This window comes from Natrix helvetica (genome assembly GCF_964273705.1).
Source record: "Natrix helvetica genome assembly, chromosome: Z".
Lineage (NCBI taxonomy): Eukaryota > Metazoa > Chordata > Lepidosauria > Squamata > Natricidae > Natrix > Natrix helvetica.
In genome coordinates, this window is record NC_138554.1 from 98470229 (window position 1) to 98493986 (window position 23758).

The 23758-nt window shown below is 41.5% G+C and overlaps 1 protein-coding gene across 1 annotated transcript in view; it reads left to right on the plus strand.

Annotated features, from left to right (window-relative positions):
• The first annotated feature begins 13679 nt into the window (after positions 1-13679).
• The window catches only part of HIBADH (3-hydroxyisobutyrate dehydrogenase), a 99988-nt gene continuing 89909 nt past the window's right edge, over positions 13680-23758 (plus strand). Inside the window, exons 1-2 of the mRNA XM_081970128.1 lie at positions 13680-13890; positions 22856-23016. Of these exons, the coding sequence (XP_081826254.1) occupies positions 13809-13890; positions 22856-23016 (243 nt within the window). The 5' untranslated portion in view covers positions 13680-13808. The remainder of the gene's footprint in view (positions 13891-22855; positions 23017-23758) is intronic.

Genomic DNA, 23758 nt, shown 5'->3' on the forward strand with positions numbered 1-23758 from the left:
GCTGTAAGTTTGATTTCTGTATCACTGGATTGGCTATTGACTCAAAGAAAGCAAAATAAGTCAGCCAATATGAAAATGAATTGTTATTTATAACTTATAAGTTATGTTTTCAACTTGTAACAATTATATTTTTATTTCCTAGGAACAAGATTATATATATATATAATCTGCCCAGCAATATACATAGGGCAAACAAACAGGAGAATAAATGCACGCATCACAGAACACAAAAATGCAGTAAGAAAAAAAGAAAAAACTTCTTCCCTTTTCCAGCACCTTAAAGCTACAGGACACGAAATCAACTTTGAAGGAGCCAGGTTAATCTCCAAAACAGAACACCTCCACAAGAGAATAATCATGGAAGCCATCGAAATAGAGAAACACCCCCACAGCATGAACAAACGTGATGATACCTCCCGCCTACCAAACATCTGGAAACCAGCCCTAGCCAACAAACGAACACCACCCACCATCCAAGCCGTTAAAATACAAAACAACAATGCACACACAACCTGCACCAATCAGCACCAATCTACCAATCATGATACAACCACACAACCAATCATTCCACTTACTGAAACAAAGCCACCACCCCATCCCCTCCCACCAAGACTTACAGAAAGACGGCAGCTCCGTTCCCATTTTAAGCCCACAGCTTGAAGATGGCAGGTGTGATCCTGCTGAAACGTTGCAAAGACAATCTCAACCTTACACGGGAAAAGACCCGAATACAACAAAACCAGCATACCTACACCCGTGAAAATCTACGAAAACAAATATATATATATATATATATATATATATATATATATATATATATATATATATATATATATATATATATATATATATATATATATATATATATATATATATATATATATAATCAGTGGTGGGTTCCTGCCGGATCGCACCGGATCACGCGCGCTCCCTTTCGGCGCTAAACCAGGATCGCGCGCTCCCTTTCGGCGCTAAACCCGGATCACGCGCTCCCTTTCGGCGCTAAACCCAGAAGAACGGTCTTGCCCCGCCCCTGGCGACGCGACGACGCTTGCCTGCGCTCCACCAGCTCGGCTGGGAAAGGAGACGTTTCTCTGCTCAGCAATGTCTTCAATGGAGTGGTGGCAGCCTGGCAGGCTGAGCCTGCGTCCCTTTCAGGCGCTCCGCTCCGCTGAGGAAACGTCTCCGTTCCCAGCCGAGCTGGTGGAGCGCAGGCAAGCGTCGTCGTGTCGCCAGGGGCGGGGCAAGAACGTACTTCCGGGTTTAGCGCCGAAAGGGAGCGCGCGATCCAGGTTTAGCGCCGAAAGGGAGCGCGCGCGATCCGGTGCGATCCGGCAGGAACCCACCACTGATATATATATAATCAAGGATTTTTGGTTTTTAACTCAGATTCAGTTTGGAAGGGGAAGTTGCAATTGTTTTAGTAGGAAAAGTAAACCAATATCACATTCCTCATAATGTCATTGGACAATGATACCATATGACATGGTATCATGTGTGGCATATTTTGCTCCTGTGTCCTTCCCCCCAAACTTCCAAACTTCCTGGCTTTGTGCTGGACCCCATGTCCCTCTTGGTTAGTTTCGGCTTCCCGGGAGGTGACACGAGGCTGGCTCCAAGCGATTACCAATGCTTCATTGAGAAAGGGGTTCTTTCCCACTGCCTTGAAGGAGGTGGTGGTGAGGCCCCTCCTTAACTCCCTGGACCCAGCTTCTTTAGCCATCTATAGTCCAGCCAACTATCGTCCGGTCGCTACAAAGCGAAGGTTGTCGAGAGTGTGGTATCACATCAGCATCCCCAGTACCCGGATGAAGCTGTCTACTTGGATCTGTTTCAGTCAGGTTTCAGGGCAGGGTACAGCATGGAGACAGCATTGGTCGCGTTGGTCGATGATCTCTGGTGGGCCCGGGACATTGGCTGCTCCTCTGTCCTGGTCCTATTAGACCTCTCGGCGGCTTTTGATACCATCGACCATGGTATCCTACTGCGACGACTCGGGGGGTTGGGAGTGGGGGGCACCGTTTTACGGTGGTTCTCCTCCTACCTGTTGGATCGGTCACAGTTCGTGTTGACTGAAGGGCAGAGATCGACCCCAAGGTGCATTACTCTTGTGGTGTCCTAGGAGTCGGTTCTCTCACCCCTCCTGTTCAACATAAATATGAAACTGCTGGGCGAGATTATCTGTGGTTTTGGGGTACGGTATCATCAATATGCTGATGATACCCAACTTTTCATCTCTACCCCAAACCACCCAAACGATGCCCTCAATGTGATGTCCCAATGTCTGGAGGCTGTGCGGATCTGGATGGAGAGGAACAGGTTCAAGCTCAATCCCTCCAAGACTGTGTGGCTGTGGTTTCCGTCATCCCGATTTGTGCATCTTTGATGATAGGGGGAGATATTTTAGCCCCCCCCCCAGAGAGAGCCCGCAATCTAAAAGTCCTCCGGGATACACGGCTTAGTTTAGAAGAACACCTGACGGCCGTGACCAGGGGGACCTTTTACCAGGTTCACCTGGTATGTCAGTTACGCCCCTTCCTGGATCGGGATGCTCTGTGCACAGTCACTCATGCCCTCGTCCTTTCTCGCCTGGACTACTGCAACACTCTTTACATGGGGCTGCCCTTGAAGAGCACCCGGAGACTTCAGCTGGTCCAGAATGCGGCTGCGTGGGTTATCATGGGTGTTCCTATGTTACACTCCTTTTAGGCGGCCTGCACTGGTTGCTGGTTGTTTTCCAGGTACGATTCAAGGTACTAATTATGATCTTTAAAGTGCTCCATGGCTTAGGCCCAGGGTACCTGCAAGACCACTGTTAGATATCCACACAAGCTGCTGTGGTTTCCACTCCAGTCCTCTGTTTAGGCGGGAACAGAGGTTCAATCTGATTGGTTGAGAGGTCTGACAGCTCCCTATAAAAGGAGAGCTGTCAGACCTAACAGTTGCTGGATTGTACGTACTTGACTGTTGTTGCATTAAACCTGAGTCTGCCTCCTCATTGCCCTATCTAACACTGGCGACGAGGATGGGATTGAGAGGCAGAGAAGGCGAAGAATGAACAACGAGTCAATCCAGCAAGTGAATCCAGCCTGGAGCATTGGCACGGCATCGAGCAGCCATTTTAAGCAGCAAATTCAAATCGCTCTAAGACAAAATGGCCATGCACGCCCCGCCAACTCCGTACGACCCAGTGGCCCAACACTGGGAATCCTACATGCTGAGATTCGAATGCTTCCTCGAGGCAAACGATCTCATGGGGGTTCCAGACTCCCGAAAGAAAAACCTTTTCCTGGGCTACTGCGGCCGAGAGGTCTTCGAGACAACCAAAGACCTATCGGAACCAACTCCGATCCAGGCAGTAACATGGACGGCTCTACAGCAGACCCTACAAACGCACTCCACGCCGAAGCCTTCAAGACATGTCTGCCGCCACGAATTCAACGTGCGGAACCAAAAAGAAGGCGAATCCATCAACCAATACGTTGCAGCTTTGCGAAAGGCAGCAACGTACTGCGACTTCCGTGACCTGGATGACCAAATTTTAGATCATCTGATCTGCGGAGTGCGGGACATTCATCTGCAGAAATGCCTGCTGGCAAAATCCAACATGTCTCTCCAGATCGCACTCGACGAGGCCAGAGCATCAGAGTCAGCCGACAGGTCCACGGAAGTCCTGCAGCGCCAGCACACTCAATCTCCTCTGAAGCAGGCGCGTGTCCACCACGAGGCCGCAGACCAGGAAACCGATGACAGTGAATGTGATGACAGCTACCACATGCGCAGTAGCCGCACGAAGCCGGCGCGAAGATTTGACTCCCATTTGCCGCCCTGCACAAGCTGCAGAGGGAACCTTGCCCGGTCTACCTGCAGATTCCGGGACGCAACCTGCCAGTGTTGCGATAAAAAAGGGCACATTGCAAAGGTGTGCAGGAGCAAAGTCCCTGCCATCACTTGGCAGCCAAACGCAAACCGCCAACAGAGGCCCAACCCAGGGGCCTGGCGAAAAAACCAAGGGCGCCCTGAGAGAGAACCCAGGGAGAGAGCCCAGAGAGAGTATACCCAGAGAGAGTACACCCAGAGAGAACCGTTGATAACCTATCAAACCACAATAGGGCAAGTCCGCACAAGGCGGCCAAAAAAGCTGAAAGTCGCGGTCCTCATTGAGGACGCTCCCTGTGAGCTTGAAGTCAACACTGGATCGTCACTCATGATCATATCCTGGCCGACCCAAAAACAGGCTATCCTAAGCCTCAAAAAGCGGCAACTTCGACTTTGGACCTGTCTCTTCTACTGACGTTGCCCGCTTTTCTGCGAAGGACAATGTGATTAAGCAGGTGCTTAACTGGGTGTGAAGGGGGTGGCCCAAGGGGCCTGTTGGGGCCGAATTTAAAATGTTTTATGGGAAACGTGATGAGCTGTCAGTTCTTAAGGGCTATTTACTGTGGGGGGACTGGGTGGTTGTTCCAAACAAACTGCGGCAGTATTAGATGCATTACATGTGGGGCATCCTGGCATCGTCAGGATGAAGGCATTGGCTAGGAGCTACGTCTGGTGGCCTAACATGGACAGGGAGATAGAAGAGTGGGTGGCCACTTGCGCTCCGTGTCAGGAATCCAGACCAGCTCCCCCAGAGGTGCCCGCTAAGGAGTGGGAGCGCCCTCAGGCACCTTGGTCTAGGGTGCACATAGATTTTGCGGGCCCCATTCATGGCCAAACGTTCCTAATAGTTGTGGACGCATATTTGAAATGGTTAGAGGTAGCTCTGATGACCTCTACCACGGCAGAGGCGGTCATCAAGGTGCTACAGAGACTTTTCTCCAAGCATGGCCTGCCTGACATCTTGGTCTCTGACAATGGGCCCCAATTTACGGCCATGCAATTCGAGACCTATCTAGCTAGGCAGGGAAGTTGGCATGCCCTGGTCGCGCCATTCCACCCGGCTTTCAATGGTCAGGTGGAGAGAATGGTGTGATCTGCAAAAGAGGCCCTCACCAGAATGGGCCCGGGGGATTGGAAAACACGGGTTGATCACTATTTACTAATCCAACATATTACTCCAAGCGCCACCACCGGGAGAAGCCCCTCCGAGCTTCTCATGGGTCGCCGTCTAAGGTCCCACCTAGACCGGCTTCACCCAAACTACTCTGTCACATCGCCCCCAGACTCCACTAGCAAGATTCGGAACTTTAGCATAGGGGATTCAGTATACGCCCACAACTATGCAGGGGGGACTCTGGATTCCTGCTACGGTGATAGGCATCACTGGGCCACGCTCTTACTTACTAGAGCTGGACGATGGAAGAAATTGGAGGAGGCACATTGACCAACTCCGTGGTCGCCTCTCCCACTCCAATCTTAGAGTACCAGATGAAACTCTAACACCAAACGGCCAAGGCCCTACCCAAAAAGGAGCAAACATTCACTCCTTCCACAGAATTCTCAATCCCGAGATATCTGGCAGACTTACCTGAGTCTGTTGCAAGCCCACAGCGAACCCCGAGTGAGCAAACTCAAAGGACTCCAGCCGCGGCCTGGGGTAAGTTCCAGCAGCTTCCACAAAGTGGGGCTGAAGAGCACAAAAATCCATCCGACCTGCCCGAAGAGCCAGTTCCAAATGAACTGCCCAGGTCTGCCAGGGTAAAGCAAAGACCCGCCTACCTAAAAGACCACGTCACTAATTGGAACACTCCAACTAAGAGGAGAGGAGTGTTAGATATCCACACAAGCTGCTGTAGTTTCCACTCCAGTCCTCTGTTTAGGTGGGAACAGAGGGTCATTCTGATTGGTTGAGAGGTCTGACAGCTCCCTATAAAAGAAGAGCTGTCAGACCTAACAGTTGCTGGATTGTACATACTTGACTAAATAAAGAACTGTTGTTGCGTTAAACCTGAGTCTGCCTCCTCATTGCCCTATCTAACAACCACCTACTGCCACCAGTAGCCTCCCACCGTCCAGTGCGATCCCACAGAGTTGGCCTCCTCAGGGTGCCATTGGCCAGACAGTGTCGGCTAGTGACCCCCAGGGGGAGAGACTTTTCTGTGGGAGCACCTCCCCTCTGGAATGAGCTGTCCCCAGAGCTTTGCATAATCCCTAATCTCCAGTCCTTTCGACGTGCCCTAAAAAGTTGGCTTTTCCAGCAAGCCGGCCTGGCCTGACCAAAATAAAATAAATGATTGATGTAATTGTTAATTTTAATCTAATTTTTAAAATGTTATTGTTTATGTTAATTGGGTTTGTTTTTGGATACTCTAATTTCTTTTTTAACTTTTGTAATATGTATTTTTTTAATGTTGTACACCGCCCTGCGTCCTTTGGGAGAAGGGCGGCATATGAATCCAACAAACAAACAAACAACAAACAAACAAACATGGCCTTATCTGCAAAAATATGTATGGTATTCAAATCTGCAAATGAGCTCTCAATAATATCAACCAAAAGCCATTATGTAAGAAAAACACCATCTAAAGTATCATATCTAGAGTGCTTTTGATATCAAATCACAACACTTCTCTTTGCCTAAGTGCAGACTTGATGAGAATCAATGAACTGAGGCTAAATCTCAACAAAATGGAGGTATTATGAATATGTAATTCCTGTGTGAATTAAGCAGATGCCCTGTTTTGAAGAGTTAGGGTTAGGATGCATAATATGTACAGGTGTTTCTAAGAAGTTTTAACTTTCGATGAAAGTAACATGTTATCTAGCAAAATGTATCTTTTTCTCTTGTTCCTGGATAGCATTAACCTGGCTTTAGTATATTTTTTTTACTGGCAATCTTAAAAATGGATTACAGCTATTTGAGTGGAATACCTTACCTATTCATTTATGGTTCTTGTTATCTGTGGCAGTTTGGAACTTGCTTAAGACATTATATTCACCTGGAATTTTGAGTAAATCATTGGTGAGGCACCTTCTATTCTTTTTCCTTCTGAAGTATTATGGTATTGTTGGGAGAAATGTCCTTCTGGGTTCGGCTCCAAGTGGGGAAAAAAAGACACTGGAGACATGGAGGCTGCTTGGAAAGATGGTTTTAATGGTGGACAGGACCACATGACCTGAGCCCTGAACAGCAAAGGTGATCACATGCTTCAATGTTGGTGGAGAAGAGAAGAGAAGGGAAGAGAAGGGAAGAAAAGGGAAGAGAAGGGAAGAGAAGGACTGAAGAAGGGCTTGCAGGGATTTTTATAATCTGTTCTGCCCCACCTATCTGTTTCCTGTTCCTGTGTAAGAAATGTATTCTGATTGGTTGCCAGACTCACATGGGCCCATGCAGGGGCAACCCTCTAGGCTGTTTTGAATTCAGGTTTGATTGAGTTCAGATGCCATGTGGTCAGTTGAGTAAAGGCTTATTATCCTGCCTTAATCCCATCACAGCTGAAGAGGAGAACTCTTTATTATGTAAAGTGGACTAGCTTGGCCTTCTTAATGGCCCATTGACAAAAGTGGGGATGGGCAGGAAGCTGTAGGAATTTAGTGTTTAAAATGTGTTTCTCCCTTTTTCACATCCAGGAAAATATAATATTCTGCCTTTTCAATATTTCCTAGGATATTTCATTTTTCTGGGAGAGGGCTAAGTGATAACTTCCTACAATCCCTCCTTTTTTTTTCTTCAAAAAAATGTGAGTGGAACGCACATGTTTTTGACAAAAGATAAAATTGGTCAGATCAGGGAAACTTAATTTTTCTGATGGAAAAGCATTGAAAGAGACAGCAGAAGGATCCCTTCAGTGGCTCCCAGAGAGCTTTCAACCATGAAGGTCTTAGCAACCAGGGCACAATTTCTGGAAAGAAATTTAGAATATCCAATTTACCATGCCAATTATTTTCAGGTGTTTGATATCACTTTCTGTGAGCTTCCAGACTACAAGCAAGCAGAAGTCCCAAAAAAACTTCACAGCCATTGAAGGATTCTTCCTTTTAAAGAAGTACAGGCTGCCCATTTCCAAGGGATTTCTTTAACTTGCCCTGGCTCCTATTTTAGTGAGGCCAAATTGAGTTTAGCTAGTGTGCAATACAAGCTATTTAGTATTTTTTTTTTAAAGTTACACACAATGAGCCCAGGGACTCCTGTCAGAGACCACCAGTGCAACATGTCCTGCTTTACTGGGCAACTGGGCAGCAGCATTTTTTTTTAAATTGAGTCACAGGGTTTGAGTTTTGAAGATCCTTTCTGCTACTCTTCAAGTGGGGGAATTGCCTGAGGGGAATTGACCCTCCCCCATGGGATTAAAAGGGAGATATCTGCTTTTGTGCAAGGGCAAAATCAACCTAGGAAAAGCTTTGTGGAGTTAAGTCAAGGAGATAGTTTCAATCTAGTTCTGAATGGAGCCTCTCTCTCTCCCTCTCTCTTTGTGTGTGTGTGTGTGTGTGTGTGTGTGTGTGTGTGTGTGTGTAGCTGCTTCTACAATACAGAAAATACAGACATTTTGGACAAAATTTCCCTCCCACCAGCCAGAAATCTAAGGTGTTCAGAACTTGCTGTGCTATCCATTCTCAAATACAATTCTTACATGAATACATTAAACTGATTACAATATAAATGAGGCAAGGAAGAAAGCATAATAAATTTCTGTGAATGAAACAGAGAAAGAAAACTTATCAAATTCCACCCTCCCCATAATCTTTTCAGCTGTTTTCTGGGAATTGAAAAGTCTTTTGGTCTTTACTTCTTCATCTCCTTCAGGGTTCTTTCATGTCTGCTAGGGTGGCATGCTTGGTTTGGTGGTAAGGCTGGTCAGTCAGTCTTGGCAGTCTGTCCCAGGCTTGGCTAAGTTTTTTTTTCCTCATGTCAGGTTTTATCAGGGGGCAATCACCAGCAGCAAATTGGAGAGTTATGGTTTGAGCTAGCAGTCCTTTGTTTCTGAGGTAAAAAAAAAAGAGGCCAAGAATACAGTTCTTTACAGACATATCTTTAGTCTTATGTGCAAGTGTGGAAATCCAAACATTATTTCAGGAGGCAGACGATGTAAATTTCATGGAACACGACATTCCCACTGCCTGTATGATTGAAACACTTTTGCAGTAAGATGAGTAAATTTCCAAGACGGACAACAACTTGTGTTGCAAACAAACAAACAAACAAAATCTCATAGGGTAGAGCACCTTGACTCATAAGCGTTTAAAAATGCACTCAGGTGTAAAAGAGGGAGGTAAGAACAGCTTTTTAAAAATTGCAATTGAAAAAAATGTACTTTGAGTCAACACTCCAAAATGTCAAATTTCATTCAGATGGAAGCAAATTCTCATTAAGTATGTTAAAACATTTACAAATGTAAGCAAAATATCTCAAAATCATTCCTTTTTATAGGTTTAATTAAGCATTTTAAACCTCAAAAATTTCAAGAAAAAAAAATCAAAATTGTATTCAGAGCAAAGAAATGTAACTGCATAATTTTATATGCAGATAAAAGATCACAATAGTGAAAGGTAAGCGGGAGCAGATCACCCATTTACTCCAAATTTCTCAGAAGAGAGGGGGGGGGGGAAAGTGGTTAAAGTGAGGAGAAAAAATTTCAGCCTTTAATGACCCAAAAGGAAGGAGGGAAAGAAGGAGGGGGGGAATGCCCAGAGGCATTCACAGGTATCACTGGGGCGTTTCATACACACACTCATGGTAAAAATGAGCAGACACTCATTCTCCCCGCCTTTCCTACTTCCCTCCAAAGAATGACCCAGAAGCAAGATTGGGGGGGGGGGGAATTCACACAGGCAATCACGTGGATCTCTGGATCCATTCACTTATCACTCCCTGGGGCATGAGGGACACATACTCACATTCATATTGCAATCAGACCTTCGTGCTTGCTCATGCCAAACAATCATAGGTATTTCAGGAAGCTTTTTTTTCACAAGCCACCAAGCTTCATTTTCTTTTATTAGAGGATCTCACCCTCCCTTCAGGTTTGGAAATGATAACACACATGCATACACACACATACCATTAAACAACCTTGTAACTTACTGCTTCTTTATATGAAAGGGAATCAAACTACATTCATACCAACTTTACCATCAACATACTCACATTTGCACTGCAATCATTAATTTCACATACAAAAATCCCATTTCATTCGTTCTTCATGCAAGGCAGTTATTACAATTACTTCAGGGAGCTGTACATAAGCCAATGAGCTCCATTTTCTATTATTAAAGGATCTCAACTTCCCTCCAGGTCTGGAAATGATCACGCACACACACAGAATTTCTTAACAGACATTACATCAAATTAATCTAGTCCAATTACCTAGGTCTTCCATTCAGACAGGCTTTACCTTTTTGTTACCTGCTAAATTTCTTACTTTTGCTTGAAGTGACCCCGTTGTCCTATTTCCTTAAGCACTAGATTGTTAATACCTGTCTCTGCCCTGGGGTGTTCGTTTCTAATTTGGACCTGCCAGCGGATGCTGGCTAATTTTTAAAGATCCAAATTCTATCTTGATATCCCAGCACGCGCTGGCATTTTTAAATATCAAGATGTATGGAGACTTTCATTAACACATCATTTGCATCTGGGTGGGGCCCTTGATTCATCTGATGGTGGCCAGAAAATCAGCAAATTTGTTGACAAAATCTAAATCAAAACTGCCTTCTGGAGGCCAGGTTTTTACTTTAGGACTAATAAGAGTAGGTTGGTCAGAAAAATGTGCAGAGGGTTTTTACTCAGGTTGAAGGCAAACCTTTAGTAGGAATTTCCTTCATTTCATACATGCACACACAAGGCAACACTCTCCTCCTCCCCCCCAAAGGGAAAAAAAATCTATACTCACCTGAAGAGTACAATCTTCTAGGGCTGAAAGACATGAGAACAAGGTTCCCTCCCCCACAGAAAAGGCATTGTTGGAGGATTAGAGGTAAGGGAGGGGCGTGGGGGGGGGGTAGATAGCTTGCAGGCAGAGTTTGAAAAAAATAAAACCATTAGTTACTAAGCAGATAAACAGATAAACATTATGGGGATATCACAGATGAGAAATGGGGTCTGGATTCACATGCTCCAGGAAAGAAATGGACAGGTAAAATCATTTAGACACACAATAAATGCAAGGATGAAACTTTTCTTGCAAACATTTCCTGGGTTGTTACTTTAAGGTATAGGCAAGGAAGGAAGGAAGAAAAAAGTATCTTTACTCTGTCTCTGCTGGCCAAAACAGATGCAAAGCAAAGATTCCCTCCACCTTCACTCAGTTTTTTGTGGGCCCAACAAACTGAGCGAAGGCAATTTCTGCCAGTTTACTCCTTTCTTTCTTTGAACACTTTAAAATTCTTGTCTTTTGGATTGGAGACATCTTAGTTACAATTACCTTGAGGGTGCACAAAGACTTAGACATACACACACACAGACAAAGAGGGAAAAACAAAATCATTCCCACCATGAATTTCAGTTAAATTGGGGAAGGCACAAATCTTAACAAACAAAAACCACGTGGTTACATAGAAGACAGAGAAAGAGACAGACAAGAGGAAAAAAAAAAAAAAAGAAATCCCACCATTTCCTTTTAAGTACCTTTTCAGCCAAATTAGTTTTTCCTGTATCATCTTTCAGCAAAGCCCATTTTCTACAATCTGCTCTTTTTTTTCTTCATTCCGGCCAGGACGGGCATTTGCTTTTCGTCCCAGGCCCCCAACAACTCCCCTAGGGGGGTTTCCATGGCTACCCTCGAGCTACCGCTTCCCATGATCCCGTTTAGATGTGGGTTCACTTCGTCCTAGCTGGGTTTGCCACTTCGTATTTCCCCACTTTACTTTCGCGTCCTTAGAGGACCTTTCGCGCCCTTTTGAAGGGACTTTCTCTGTTTGCCCTTCGGAGGGTCTTATTGGTGCCCTTCGGAGGGACTTTTCTGGGGGTGCCCTTCGGAGGGACTTTTATCGCGTTCCTCACCGCGGGAACCTTCTCTCGATTCGCGCCCTTTCACGCAGGGACTTTCGATTCGCGCCCTTTCACGCAGGGACTTTTCTTACAGTTTCAAGTCTTGGGGAAAGAGACCCGGAGGACCAGCCGCACAGTGACCCAGGAGGGGTGCTGTCGGAGCGGGTATGCGTACCTCCATTTTTCTCACTAACTTTCTTATGGGCTTTAGCTTTTTTCTCTCACAGGACAAAAACAGCAGCAACAACAAAAAATAAAAAATCCATTCACTTTTCCATCCATTTTCACACACACTAGTCACACACAGGCAGGCATACACACATTTCCCATGCTTTAAAATTAAATTTTAGAGAATTAAAATTTAGAGGTACTCACCTTCTTTCCAGGCAGCCTTTGAGCTCAAACTCAAAACCCCTTTAAAGCCTAGATCCAAATGGCTAAGGCCAAGATAAAGTCCACCCACAGACTCAATGGGGTCTGTGCCGGCATGGGAGGCTTACCTGGGCCATATCCATTTGTTAGGCTAGCTTGGAGTCCCATCTGTGGGTCGCCAATTGTTGGGAGAAATGTCCTTCTGGGTTCGGCTCCAAGTGGGGAAAAAAAGACACTGGAGACATGGAGGCTGCTTGGAAAGATGGTTTTAATGGTGGACAGGACCACATGACCTGAGCCCTGAACAGCAAAGGTGATCACATGCTTCAATGTTGGTGGAGAAGAGAAGAGAAGGGAAGAGAAGGGAAGAAAAGGGAAGAGAAGGGAAGAGAAGGACTGAAGAAGGGCTTGCAGGGATTTTTATAATCTGTTCTGCCCCACCTATCTGTTTCCTGTTCCTGTGTAAGAAATGTATTCTGATTGGTTGCCAGACTCACATGGGCCCATGCAGGGGCAACCCTCTAGGCTGTTTTGAATTCAGGTTTGATTGAGTTCAGATGCCATGTGGTCAGTTGAGTAAAGGCTTATTATCCTGCCTTAATCCCATCACAGCTGAAGAGGAGAACTCTTTATTATGTAAAGTGGACTAGCTTGGCCTTCTTAATGGCCCATTGACAAAAGTGGGGATGGGCAGGAAGCTGTAGGAATTTAGTGTTTAAAATGTGTTTCTCCCTTTTTCACATCCAGGAAAATATAATATTCTGCCTTTTCAATATTTCCTAGGATATTTCATTTTTCTGGGAGAGGGCTAAGTGATAACTTCCTACAGTATGTTCACACCTGGATTGGTTTTTTATTGTTCCATGCTTTGGGGATTTTTTTTTACAATGAAATGGATGATAAATTGCAAAAATAAGTTATATTGCTCATTGTCAGTTTCAGTTACATTAGTTTTTATGTAATGTAATGGGTTACATTAATAGTTTATAATTGCATGTAAAAGTGGTAGTTTATACAAAAAATATTTGAATCACTTTTTTCCCTTGCAGTACCTTAGCTGCAGGAGATGAAAGGGTTTTTAAAAACGCACATATATGGGGATGACAGAGAACAGTTTAACCATTGAAAAAAACACTTTCCCTGTTTTCTTGCCATTTAATTCTATTGCTGTCCCCGAACAGCTGCAATGAACTGCTACTCCCATAATTCCTCGGCTAGGATTGATAGGAATTGTAATACAATCCTGCTTGCGGCGGGGTTTGCATTCCATCGACACAAATTTCGTAGGAAGGGTTTTACTTAACCAAGAAGAAATCCAACACCGCAAACTAGTTTTATATTCCTAGAGTAAACGACGCCTATCATGGGATAGGGAGGAGCCACGGCAGGTCACAACGTCTGGTTTGATTGGGGGAATTCGATGCCAATCGAAAACTGCGATTGGTGGCTTTGGATGTCACTCTTTTTCTCTGCCTCCTTCCGTGCTCCGCCGCAGCCAGTGGAGCCAAGCGAAGGGAGCTGAGAAGGTGGTGGCGTCTTACTAGAGGTCGCAGAACGGAGGCGGGCAAGCAGCATGGCAGCAGCGTTAATGCTCCGAGCCTCCGTTAGTTTGCTGCACAGGCATGGGAAAGTCTGTGCAGACTGGCTCGCTCGGGGTAAGGCAATTTGAGCTCGCGCCGCTGGGCGAGAGAGTGTAAATTGGCTCGCGGCGTCTTGCAGGAGAATCCAAAAGGTGTTCGGCCCTCCAGGAAGACAAACATGTTGCAGCTGTTAACCCTTTTCCTCGCAAAAGTTGGGGTTCCTGTCTCGTGGCCAAACTTACTAGCTCGTCCTTCAATGTGTAGATGCCCTCCTGGGCAGGAATTGCATGGCCGTAAGGCAAGGGGCATTCAGGAAATAGAGGGCGAGGGGATGTGCTTCTCCAAATTTTCCAGCTTTTAAATCTTCTCAAGTATGCCTTGGCACGCGAGGTGATGTTGAGTAATGCCTTCAGAGAAAGTCTAGTTTTGCACTCGTTAAGTCTTTGCATATCTATTTAAGCCATGCCAATTTTAACATTTATACAGGAATCATATACCTGACCTTTTTGGGTGTTAAATGGCGGTTTATCTAAAACAACATATGGAAGTCACAAAAGTTTGTGTAACATCTGTATTCTAATGTAGCACCTTAAAATTAGTTACGGTTAATGTTCGTATTTGCCTTTTCCCATAATATTTTTTTTTCTAAGAAGAAAAGGAGATTTTGCTTAATTGATGAAGTCGAGATATTTTGCCTATGTAAGCCATTGTAGGGGTTGAACCTTATGCATGTTCATTGTTTGGGATAAAGTATCAGTTTATAGATTTTTGCAACATAAATTAGTTTGAAGTAGATATACATATATTCACAAAATAGTTATTACTACTATAAGTTTAATAGATCGTGCTCCCAGATGGTGAATTTGAAAGCAGTATCCTGGACTATATTTCTATATTTGTTCACTCAAAATTTGTGTCTCTCTATGTTTTTAATAGAATATATTTCTAATGAATACAGTCTTATAATAGAATCCTATACTTGACCATTCAAAATCCCATTGAAGCATTTTCTCAAAGTGAGATAAAGACTTCAGCTTTTGTCTTTCATCATTAAACAGAAAATTATAATTCAATGTCCTATGTATGGCTGTCTTAAATGGGTGACTATTGAAGCAGTAGCAGTATAAAACACTAAACAATACTGTCCATTCCTACATACCTATCTTCTCCCTGGACAATATAGTATGTTCTCCCTGGACAATATAGTAACCAAACATTCTCTTGTTGTGAAGAGAGTTTATACATTTATATGTTTTAAACTCTTAACTCTAACCGTTCTTTGATCATCTAAAGCTGTACTTTAACCTCTTTAATAGTGGGGATTCTATTATTTTTTCAAAATCTGATGACTATTAGTACTATAGTCTAAATGATCTTAAGTCTTTTAAAGCTAAAACAATTGACTTTATTTGGTTACAATAAAGTAAACTTGTTTTCCATAAAACTTTTTTAGAGTGAAAAATATGACTTTTATTCAAATGTCATCTATGATATAAATCACATGCTGTTTTGGGGGCATACATCATCTGCTTTCAAAAATGAATGCAAATATGTAATAATTACATATTTTTGTAAGGGTTATGTGGAAATTTACAGGAAACATTGCAAAAAGGTTGCTACTCATACCTTTTGTAGCAATAGCCCATAGACTAGTCGTTCTCAACCTTCCCAATGCCACAACCCTTTAATACAGTTCCTCATGTTGTGGTGACCTCAACCATAACATTGGTGTCTCGGTTCCTAAGACCATCGAAAATATGTGTTTTCCGATGGTCTTAGGCGACCCCCTGTGAAAGGGTCGTTCGACCCCCAAAGGGGTCCCGACTCACAGGTTGAGAACCACTGCCATAGACAATGGCGCAGTGGTTAGAATGTAGTATTGCAGCTAACTCTGCCTACTGTCCTGACTGACTCAAGGTTGAGTCAGCCTTCCCTCCTTCCGAGGAGGGTAAAATGAGAACTCAGATAGTTGGTGGCAATATTCCGATTCTGTAAACCACTTAGAGAGGGCATTATAGCACTTTTTCTTTTTGTTGTTGTTGGTTGCGAAGTCATGACCAACCCTCTCAAACCCATGGACAACAGTCCTCCAATCCTTTCTGTCCTCTACCATCCTCTGGTAAGCTCATACCTACTGATTCAGTGATTCCATCCAGCACCTCATTCTCTGTCGTCACCTCCTTCTTTTGCCCTCACTCTTTCCCAGTATTAGCCTCTTCTCCAGTTAGTCCTTTCTTCTCATTAGGTGGCCAAAGTATTTGAGTTTCATCTTTAGGATCTGGCCTTCTAAAGAACAGTCAGGGTTAATCTCCTGTAGGACTGACCAGTTTGATCGCTTTGCAGTCCAAGGGACTCGCAGGAGTCCTCTCCAGCACCATATTTCAAAGGCCTCAATTCTTTGGCGCTCACCTTTCTTTATGATCCAACTTTCACAGCCATACATTGCAACTGAGAAAACCATAGCCTTAACTATATGCACTTTTGTTGGCAGGGTGATGTCTCTGCTTTTTAGTATGCTGTCTAGATTTGCCATAGCTTTCATCCCCAGTAGCAAGGTCTTGGCTGCAGTCCCCGTCTGCGATAATCTTGGGAGCCCAGGAAAATAAAATCTGTCACTACCTCCATTTCTTTCCCATATATTTGCCAGGAATTGAGAGGGCCATATATCATGATCTTAGTTTTTTTTAAGTTTTCCTAACCCTAATTCTCTATTAATAATAAATTAATAAAATTATTATGGTTCCACATATTGCAATCCCAAATCTGATTGGTCCCAGTAAGCACATCAGACTTTCTCTGAAAAAAAAAAGGAATAGAGTGCTAAGATTCTGTAAATATTGCTCTTTATTGCAACATTTTGTTTCAGAATTCATTGGTTGGTAAATGCAGCTCTTTGTTGGGTACTTTATTGCTTTTTTTCTATTGTTAAATAATCTTGTAATCATCAGTTTTGAGGGTACTTTATCGGACCCTCAAAATAAAAACTATTATTTTCATATATAGCAATAAACTACTCAATTTTCTTGTTTGAAAATTATTGAAAATGTTATTCTTATTTATTTATATTTCATATCCACGCACACCTGATATTTTCCCCACAATAATCGTGTGAGGTGAGTTGTGCTAAGACAGAATGACTGGCCCAAGGTCACTCATTTGGCTTTCATAACTAAGGTGAGAATTGAATTTACAATGTCCTACTTTCTACTCCTTAATAGAGAATATTAAATATTCTATTTAATATATTTATTTATTCAATGTATATGTCACTCATCTATCCAAGTGACTGAACGACTATAATTAATATGTTATTTCCTTAATGTTAATATAAGCCAATAAAGTAATTGGCTTAATACATAATTGTCATTAAGCATTTTGACTTTTTGTTGTACTAAGATTTTTTCCCTTTTGATAGAAAACAATTCATATTTATCTGTTCATCTTTTGAATCTGTTGCTACATTTTTTTCTTCTTAATGAAAAAGATGTTGCATGTGTATTTTCTGTTTCTAGAAACCCAGACCCTAGAAATTGCACACATAGTTTGAGACATTGCACAGTACAGCTGCTGTTTAATAACTCAAACCATCTGCTGGGTAAATTAGTACAAGTGCCACCCACTCATGCAGACTGGTTTTTATTCATACGGTATATACGTTTCTGGATTGGGACCGACTATGGATTTAAAGGATCTATTTGATTTCTTCACTCTCCCTACCACTGTAAGATCTACCATTAAAAATAGTATCTCAGATACCAAACTTAGAAATAGCAAAGGAACAGGGTGGTACCTCTGAGCATGGCTTCACTCATGGTATTTATTTTAATGTCAGAACTGAACGAACAATCTTTTATCCTCAAAGAACTCTTGAGTTTACATGAAGATTTTTTCATTTCAGTGGCTAATTTATCACGATGAAACTTTTTTATTTACATTACTTATGGCATTAACAATCCTATGTGGAAAGCAGATATATCTATGTTGACAAAAAGCGTAAAATCATAGTTTCTATAAAAACATCAGATGCAACCAATTTGTTGAGGAATATTTCCTAAATGCCCTGTCTACAGTATTTTTATTTAGATGAGCTGCTGGGCATGACTAGCATAGTAAATATCTTTTCAGCAAAATTTATTGATTCTGGTTCCAAGTATTATTCATCTTTTAAAAATATTTCTTTTGTTTTCCAGAAAAAATAGCAGTGAAAACTTCCAAATTCTCTGGCATCCATATAAAAAAAGCATATGTTGTTGCACAACAGGACCAAATTTATTCTTTTTTCATATACAGTATTAGGATGGATCTTGTTTACAGGTAGTTCTTGACTTACGCATTGCTAAGCAGGATGGTTGTTAAGTCACACCTGATGTTACTGCTTTTTTTTGCCATGGTTATGAAGTGATCACTAAGAGAACCTGGCTTCCACCATTGGCTTTGATTGTTGGAAGCTGGCTGGGAAGTTCACAAATGGCAATCACATGACTCTGGGATGCTAAAACTGTAATAAATACAATATTTATCTGAATCACAATCATGTGACTGTGAGGATGCTGCTGTGGCCACAAGTGTGAGACTAGTTGCAAATTATTTTCTTCAACCATTTTATACAGCAGAAGTCTTCAAACTTGGCAACTTTAAGACTTGTGGACTTCAACTCCCAGAATTCTCCAGCCAGCATAGAGAATTCTGGGAATTGAAGTCTACAGGTCTTAAAGTTGCCAAGTTTGGGGGGTCCTGTTATATAGCATGAATGTATGAATAAAAGAAAGAGAAATAGATATATTGGTGTGAGACGTGCTAAGAATGAAAGTAGCATGATCTTGTAGACCAGATGTATATACCGTATTTTTTGGAGTATAAGATGCACCAGAGTATAAGATGCACCAAGGTTTTGAAGAGGTAAATTAAAAACAAAGTAGGAAGGTGGACAGAGGGATAGAGAGGGAGAGAAAGAGAGAAATACAGTAGGTAGGTAGGTAGGGAGAGAAAGAGAGTAGTTAGGTAGGTGGATAGGTGGATAAAGAGAGAGAAACAGAGAGAGAAAGAGAAATACAGATAGGAAGAGAGAGAAAGTAGGTAGGTACGTAGATAGAGAGGGAGGGGGAGAGAGAAATACAGTAGGTAGGGGGAGAGAGAGTAGGAAGGTTAGGTAGGTAGAGGGGAAGAGAGAAAGAGAGAAATACAGTACGTAGGTAGGGAGAGAGAGAGTAGGTAGGGAGGTAGATGTTTCCAGGTGTATTTATCCATGTGCTGGTGAAGGAAATCGCTGACAATCTGCAGCATCTAAGACTTTGTTTCTGCTGGCACAGCACTTGATCAATCTAATTCTCATCAATTAGTTAAAAAGCTTTCCAAAAGGAGAAAAATAAAGTTTTTGCACTCTGCAAACCTCCCCAAAACGGTCCGTTTTTTGCAAAAACAGGCAAGTTTTTTTTAAAGGCATGAATAGCCTTGAGGGGGGGGCTTGCAGAGTGCTCCTGGGGGGGGTGAAGGGGTCAAAAATGAGCAACAAATGGCCCGTTTTTTGTGAAAACGGGCCTGTTTTTTGTCAAAAAATTGCGTGCATAGCCTTATGGAGGCTTATAGAGTGCTGCTGGGGGGCAAAAAAATGGCCCGTTTATTGCTTATTTCTGCCTTCAGCCCCCAGGAGCTCTCTGAAAGCCTCCATAAGACTATGGACAGCCATTTTGGTGAAGGAGGCAGAGTTTCGGGAGACAAAAAATGCTGTATTCGATGTATAAGACACACCCAGATTTTCAGCCTCTTTTTTGAGGAAAAAAGTTGCGTCTTATACTCCAAAAAATACAGTAGGTAGTGCTTGACTTTCAACTATTGATATAGCAACTGTTTTAAATTACAACAGCACTGAAAAAAATGACTTCAAACCAGTCTTTGCGTTTAATAACCATGGTACACTCCCATGGTCATGTGATCAAAATATGGGCACTCGGCAACTGAACATGTATTTATGGACAGTTGCAGTGTTCTGAGGTCATATGATCACCATTTGCGACTTTTCATTTGTCTTCCCATCAAGCAAAAGCAACAAAGGAAACTGGATTTGCTTAACAACTGCATGATTCATTTAGCAACTACAGTGATTTTCTGGGATGCTGCAACTGTAATAATACATATTAGTTGCTAATATATATTTATTGTATTAAAATCATGGCAAATGAGGTCCTAAAATTGGGGGTGACGCACTGAACAACTACATTGTTTAGCAATCAAAATTCTGGTCCCAGTTGTGCAAAAGTTCGTTAATGCTGAAAAACTAGAGCAAGTATATGAATTTGTTTATCTTGTAGAATGTTTACTAAACATGAAAGATTGGATAGAGAAATAAGAGGTGCAAATGTGGATTGATGCAAGAAAGAACAATTGTTAAAAGAGCAAGAAAACTTAGTGTAATAAACTTTTTATTAAAGTATCTCATACCTTTAATCTTTTTCATACCATTTTATATTTCTTTCCTGAGTTTCCTATAATGTTGCTAAAGGAACAGGGCATGTGACAAATGAAACTTTTTCCCCTCTCTAAATCTTGATTTCTTGCAAAGAAGGTACAAGTTAGATTCCAAAATGCTTTGTGCTTCTCAACTCATAGGCCAGCCATACACACACACACACACACACCAAAGTACAGATGGGATTATGTGAGGTTTCTTCTTTTGTTCACATCCAAGGGTCTCTTCTCATGAACGTCTGCTTAAATAGTCAGGTAAATACCACAGGATAATTTTCAGACTATAGATCAAAGGGATCAAATCACACTGTGGTAAGGGTTTTCCATTATGTTCCCTAAATATCATCTTTAGATTCAGGAAATTTGCCATGTGATAAGAGTTTGCAGTCATCCCAATTTCTGGTGGACAGCTGTTACTGCTTTGAATTACAGCTGTTGGCAGCTGGCTGAGTCTGTAGACAGGAAAAGAAGGAATCCGAATCTTTTATTAACTTTCCTTTTTAGGAAAGTTAATTTTATAAATTTCCTTTGAGTAATATGTTCCTTGCTTTGTAAGCAAAAACAATAGATAAATGAGTAAATCTGAAATTTCGTGAAACCAAGATAGTCAGTGACCTTTAGATTCCTAAATTATCTTTTTATTTAATGTATTCATTTATATCTCACATTGATTATTTTTATAAACAACTCTATGAGGTGACTTGGGCTGACAGACTGACTGGCGTATCATCACCCAGTTGGCTTTCATGGCTAAGCTTGGATTTGAACTCATGATCTCCCGGTTTCTAGCCTGGTCTTAACTATAATATAAAACTGGCTCTCCATTAAAATGAAGAACAATAGCTTAAACAAGTCATTGCGTTTGTGATTATTTTTATTCTTTTTAAAAAATCAGATTTAAAAGGAATGTTACATTCTAAGCTGATTTTGAATTCATAAAAGTAAGGCACCTCAAAAACACCTTAGGATTTTCATTAACTGATTTTTGCGGCTTTGTAAGTTGCAGCGGGAGAATGGTGATTTTTGGTAGTGCAGTTTCTGATAATTTAAAAAAAAGCAAAGATCAAAGGGTAAAAGCTTAGCACTTATTTTGCCCTAGCCATTTCAAGTACAAAATAAGGCAAATTTTCATTCATAAAATTTTATCATTCTAGTATCCCACTCAAACTTGCATCTCCTTTGTTTCAGCTCCTTTCCATAATCTGTTATAGCCTTGAAATGCTTTGTATTCAATTAAAATGAGTGCTTTGGAGTTCTGAATAATCCTAGGAAATTACACAACTGGTTCAGAACATGGAGATATAGGTTAGATTGGTTCCCCATGATTGTCTGAAGCCTGTTTAATAAAGTCTTAAATCGTTGTGTAGTTGTATTAGTTTTAATGTAGGATTCTGTACACGTACAGATGTATTGTACATGGGAATCGACATGTAGATGGATTACAGATTATATATATATATATGTATATGTATATGTATATGTATATGTATATGTTTTCGTAGATTTTCACGGGTGTAGGTATGCTGGTTTTGTTGTATTCGGGTCTTTTCCCATGTAAGGTTGAGATTGTCTTTGCAACGTTTCGGCAGGATCTTACCTGCCATCTTCAAGCTGTGGGCTTAAAAAAGCCCACAGCTTGAAGATGGCAGGTGAGATCCTGCCGAAACGTTGCAAAGACAATCTCAACCTTACGCGGGAAAAGACCCGAATACAACAAAACCAGCATATATATATGTATGTATGTATGTATGTATGTATGTATGTATGTATGTATGTATGTATGTATATATATTGTATTTGTGCTGATAAAATAAAGGGAGACTAGTATAGATCCATTTCGAGCTATTTAGCTCTCATCAGCTAGCCATACCCTTACTGGGATTCGAACCTGGGCTGTGTTATACACTAGGCAAGAGTCTTAGCCACTATGCCACAGGCTTCTCCTCCTTTATCAGCTGAGCCAGGGAAATAAGTATGTGTTTGTGTTGATATATATATATATATATATATATATATATATATATATATATATATATATATATATACATATACATATACATATACATATATACATACACACACACACATACATACATACACACACACACACACACACATACAGATGACTTACTCTGAAGAAAAATACTGGGGTTAAGACATCCTTAACACCCCTCGGTGTGTGTGTTCTGTTAAGATGCAGCCTGTTGTGCCTTTCAATGGCTTCTACTGTACTGCTGTAAAATGGCTTCTACTGTACAATACACTGGAGTTGCCATGGTAATGGTTTCACAGTACTCCCATAAAGGGGCTTCTTTTGGTAATGGGGAAAATCCAACATTAGAAATTATGTTTGGTCCAAACACTTCCCTCCCTATAAATAAATACCCGGACAACGCCGGGTTATCAGCTAGTTACTTAATAAAATGAACAGTGAATGTTTCTGCTGTTGATGTATAAGCTGCTTTTAGTATAACTAAGATATGCAACTAGCAGAAAATAAAATTAAGAAGTTTGCATTCTGGTTGATGTAAGATTAGAAAACTTTTTTTTACTGAAACATTTGCATTTCAATTAGTGTCTTCCAGGGCAATGGCTTCCAAAACTCCAGTTGGATTTATTGGTTTGGGAAACATGGGAAATCCAATGGCAAAAAACCTTGTGAAACATGGTTACCCCGTTATCGCTTGTGATGTATTTCCAGAAGCATGTAAGGAATTTCAAGAGCTGGGTACCCAGGTATAATAACATTTCATTGCTATTTTAGTTTTTAAAAAATGGCTGAAATTTGAGAGAAATGTAATTGTGAAATTTCTTAATTCCCTTATCATAATCAGCAATACTGTTTTTAAAAATGCATTAAGCTTCTCATTTAGAGTATCCAGGCAACAGAATAAAGTGGTGCAAATGCAATTTTGTTTTGATGTGGAATAAGGCATATAGCTGTCACTGAAATTACTGGGTAACAACATTCAACTTAAGGGCTGAAAATGCATTGCAAAAATCTTTTCTACACTATGAACAAAGCAGCTTCATCCATCTGGGGTTTCTGTAACATTTGTTCTTTCTGTCCAATAAAGAACACATTCCAAAACAAAGATCCCAAACACTGTTTTAATCAGCTGAATGTTCTTCTTTCACTGCTTTCCTAAACCCCACAAGTCTGTTTACTGACCCACCAAGTTTATTCATTTTCAGTAATTCATTTTCAGTTTTGTTTTACCCCCATCTTAAAAACAAATATATTCTACTGTTGTTTTAAATTACCCATCTTTAAAATTAATATGTGATATTTCCTACCTGAAATAAAACTGCTAATTCCTTCTGCCAATTGGATTCATAGTTAATATGCTTGTTGGCAAATTAATAACACAGTCACTTTTACATAAAGAATTGCTTAGTGTGCTGTCCATTTTTATTTTTATTTTTGCTCTTGAACCCTTTATTTAGAACACCAAATACAAAAAAAGTCATTGAAACA